The following is a 4,805-nucleotide window of genomic DNA, read 5'->3' on the forward strand; positions in this document are numbered from 1 at the left end:
AAACTTTGAACATGAGAAAAGATATGTGTCACTTTGGCAGTGCACTACTAGCTGGCTGTTTGAATACCTTTTGTGTTACAGCAGCTGGTTGCACTCCAGAGTGCTGCATTCTAATGTGCTGCAGAAATAATGGAAGTGTGTCCTTGTGAATCCATCCATTGGATTAATTAACGCCTATTTAAAAAATCCAATTGTTTCAACTTCTTTCAGTTTGGAAAATAAACCTGATTTGTATGGATTCAGAAACCTGCTTCAATTGAGGCAATATAATTATTCAATCTGATAATTTGGATTTCAGGATCAACTCAGAGGCATTTGAGTCCTCAATTCAAATCAAGTTTGAAGTTTTTTCATGACATCTTTGAATCACATGTCTAAGGTCTATTAATTGTTTGGGCTATATACTCTGACTTTCTGGATAAAATATATGCAATGTGTATATTTTATCACTCTTTTACCAATTTAATGCAGTGCAGTTAAATGATGTAATGGGATAACTAACCTACATGAGATTATTAGGTTAATCAACTTGCACATTTTTTGTTTAGCTATTTTAAGTTATTTTGCAGCAATGAGGGTATATTACTATGATATGTGTTTTTATTATTATTTCTGATTATGACTGCTACACACACACATGCACACACACAAGATAATAAAAATTAAACGTTCCCCTTAATAATTGGTAGACCCACATTTTTATACTCTCCTTTGGCTGCAATTCTGTTTCTTGATATGGCGTCTAAAGGGCCATGAAGTAGATCAGAGATTCACCCCCACTACAACAAAGTAGGAGAAAAGGATCTTACAGAACGATACCTGATCTTGAATTTCCCTCTTGATGTAAAGTTCTGCAGCTATTCCCTCTTTCAACCAAGGGAAGTGAAAAGGCGCAAAAAAGGCTAGCACATTCCTGATGCATGGAAGAATTAATTCAAAGCAATCTCTGCTCATTTAGAAAAATGGGAGGGAATTTCCTTTTAAAAAAGAAAAGAAGGCATATATTACAGGTAGTCCTCAACTTACAACAGCTCATTTAGTGATTGTTCAAAATTACAAAGCACTGAAAAAAAATTGTTGTAACACAACCGTTGCAGCATCCCCATGGTCATATGATCAAAATTCAGATGCTTGGCAAATAGTTCATATTTGTGACCGTTGCTGTGTCCCAAGGTCATGTGATCGCCTTTTTGAAACATTCTGACAAGAAAAGTCAATGGGGAAACCCGATTCGCTTAACAACCATGTTACTAACTTAACTGCAATGATTGACTTAACAACTGTGTCAAGAAAGGTCATAAAACGGGGCAAAACTCAACAAACGTCTCATTTAGCAACAGAAACTTTGGACTCAATTGTGGTCATAAGTCGAGGACTACCTGTATTGGCTTTTTCAGGGTATCTATATTGGAGAGCTCTAGTGTTTTATATTAACATTTAGTTATTCATCAAAAAATATAAAACATTTGAGAGAATGAATGAATGGAGGCAGGCAAGAATACTATTTTCATATTTAGTTGCAGGCTTCCTAACCCTTATTATGACTTATTATTATGAACCATCCATTTAGAAATAAATATTTGATTATAGCATTATTTTTACCCATTAGTGGCTGTAGCACCGATCTAAGGAGAATTCGTGTCTCAAGGACTCTCCTCTGGTGTGATGTAACCTGTGACTGGTAGGCAGTGTAGAATTAGCTGGCTGCTTTGTTTAATTCTAGCAGTCGCTACCACACTGTCACCTGTTGCAGGAACTGTTGGTTGTCAGAGAGAGAATAACATAAAGCTGTGTGTGTAGTGGAATGGCAGTGTATTGTTAGCTGGATGGATATCCAGATGGCACCAGCTGACATTCAGCTGCCAGCCTACGGCACATATTTTGGTCATCAGGTGACTTGGTGTAGCAAAATATTCAAAAACTGTTTGCCATCAAAAATGTATTAGTGTTTAACATTCTGACACTGTGCATGGTGGCCTCAGTGGTTAGATTGCAACATTGCAGACTAACTCAACTCAAGGCTGACTCATCCTTCCATCCTTCTGAGGTCAGTAAAATGAGGACCCAGATCGTTGGGGGCAATATGCGGACTCTGTAAACCGCTTAGAGAGGGCTGTAAAGCACTGTGAAGAGATATATGTTGTAAGTCTAAGTGGTATTGCTATTGCTATCTGCAAATTACCCAGGTTGGAATATTAGGATATTATTAGGATAGCTCACAGATTTATAGGCAAAACTGAAAATATTTTTCTGTGCACTAAATATCAGTGGAAGTTTTTTTGATGTTCTTGATTCTGATATAATCATCTGAGTTTATAGTACTATGTGTGTTCTGTCTTCGTGTTCTGTCTTCGTGTGGGATGGTTTGGCAGTGTATCTCTTAGTTAGCTGTTGTATATGTTCCAGCAACTAAATACACTTCCAATTTATTGCACAATTTAACATCATTTTGAGGCTAATATGTGAAATTTGCTTGTAGGGAGAGAAGGGCAATAGCCATCATCTATGTAAATAAAAATGTAAATGTTCGTTTGTTCAAAATCTTAAATCTCCGAAAGTTCTTCACCGATTGCTTTGAAATGTTGACACAACGTTGTATTCGAATACGCGCGTGTTTTTATATACCTACTATTATATACATGTCACACCTGTGACAGGTAAAAGGTAAAAACATGCTTTTTTTTTGAAAAACAGCGCCATCTGTTGGTATACTCACAAGCATTGTGAAATTAAACATATTAGAAACGTGCGCTTTCTCTTTTCTTTCTTTTCCATTTAACCAGACTGAGCCACAGCAACGCGTGGCCGGGTACAGCTAGTTGTAAATAAATACTTTTAATATATGCAGTACCGTGAAAAAGCGCACTAAGTTTTTAATTTATTTTGTTCTAAATTGCCTTGGAAGACAATCTTTTCCAAACTAGCTTATCTATTGTCCAAATTAATAGGAGATAGTATGTATTTATTTTATTTTTAATTATTTAAAACATTTATATCACCGCCCGTCTTATATCAAACTCTGGGTGGCTCCTAATCAATTAAAACAACATCAATAGAAACAACATAATACATACATCAATTAAAACCATAAACATTAAAAACCTGGCACCAAAGTTAAATTCCAACATCCCCATTAAATCCTGTCATCAAGGGAAGAGGGGGGCCACTGTGTCTTTGGGTGTGTGATGCCAGCATAGGGAAATGGCTATGGAGACAATTCTCCAGTATGAAAATGACTCAGCTCATATGTATTACATAGATTTGGAATTCTTCTCAATACAGATAGTCCTCAATTTACAACAGTTCATTTAGTGACTGTGTGAAGTTGCAGTGGCACTGAAAAAAGTGACTGATGATCATTTTTCACACTTAAGAGCATTGTATCATCTCCAGTGATGGGATTCAGCCAGTTCGCACCACCTCGGCAGAACTGGTAGCTATTTTTTTGTTGCCCAGGCCCAGAATGGACTTCCGGAAGTGGCATCCACACAGAGAACCGGTTGTTCACATATTTGAATCCCACCACTGATCATCCATGGTGATGTGATTAAATTTCAGACGCTTGGTAACTGACTCGTATTTATGACTGTTGCAGTGTCCCTTTTGCAAACTTCTGACAAGCAAAGGCAATGGGGAAGCCAGATTCACTTAACAACTGTGTTATTAACTTAATTGCAGTGATTCACTTAATACTTGGGCCAAGAAATGAGCAAAACTCACTTAACAACTGTTTCACTTAGCAACTGAAAGTTTGGGCTCAGTTGTGGTTGAGGAGTATTTGTATAAAAGGTTTGGGCTGCTTAAGGATATGGATTCCACAGAGATTCAGTGGATTAATATTTGGGTTATTGTTAAATTTTTCCCTTTCGTTTAAAACTTCATCATCACAGAATGGTCAGAACAAAATCAGCAGTGCTTAGGCCAGTTTTTCTCAGCCTTGCAATTTTAAAACCTTAACTTTTTTTTGGGGTGCTGGGGGGGCATTCCTTTGTGTTAGGTTTGGCTCCTAGTAACTGCTATAGAAGTAGTTTGCCCTTCCTAGGGCTGAGAGAGAATGACTGGACCAAGGGTACCCAGCTGATATCATGTCCAAGGTAAGACTAGAACTCAGTCTTACCATTTCCAGTCTGATGCCTTTAACCACCACATCAAATTGTTTTTCTCTCTAAAGTCACAGTAACATAATAATTGTGTATGTGCTTGCATGTAAAATCACAGCAGGAACTGTTTTAGGAAAGCAATATTTATTGGGAACCTTTTCCCCACAAAAAAAGTCTCTTACATTGTTCATAATCAAATTTCCTAACCAGATATTACAATAAACATGTTTGAAGGGTCCAAGGCTCAATTGGATAAAGTGCTTAGAGCACTATTAAAGTCTTGGCTTCCTTTGCTCTCAGCATCTTTAGTGGTTCTAAACAGAAGAATGTTCTGTTTATCAGTTTATCATGGCATTAAATGTCAAGAAAGATCATTGATAAGTTCAGAATTTGCCATATTTGAACAAGAATGTACTAAGGCCGGATGATGAAGTTGCCCAACGAATCCACAAGGCAGAGTAACATCCTCAAAGGTCTTCCCTCTTTTTTAAAATGATCTCCCTAATCAGAGCGGCTATATCCTGCTTGATGTTTTCTATGGGTTCTTCAGGCCTCAAATATTTCACAACTTTACCTTCAGGGCTGATGAGATATTTCCAGAAATTCCACCTAGGTTCCTTTTTAGAAGCATCTGCAGGAATAACATAAGGTAAGACACTTTTAGGTCACAGAGAGCAGAGATGTGATTTGGAAAAAATGTAGCTA

At 37.2% G+C, this 4,805-nt stretch overlaps 1 protein-coding gene across 1 annotated transcript in view; it reads right to left on the minus strand.

Annotated features, from left to right (window-relative positions):
* Window positions 1-4,227: 4,227 nt before the first annotated feature.
* Window positions 4,228-4,805, minus strand: part of GPX8 (glutathione peroxidase 8 (putative)) — a gene marked incomplete in the record, with an annotated part of 6,320 nt that continues 5,742 nt past the window's right edge. Inside the window, 1 exon segment of the mRNA XM_015811770.1 lies at window positions 4,228-4,731. Coding sequence (XP_015667256.1) covers window positions 4,568-4,731 — 164 coding nt within the window.

Source organism: Protobothrops mucrosquamatus, unplaced genomic scaffold, assembly GCF_001527695.2.
Source record: "Protobothrops mucrosquamatus isolate PMUCROS unplaced genomic scaffold, P.Mucros_1.0 scaffold48, whole genome shotgun sequence".
Lineage (NCBI taxonomy): Eukaryota > Metazoa > Chordata > Lepidosauria > Squamata > Viperidae > Protobothrops > Protobothrops mucrosquamatus.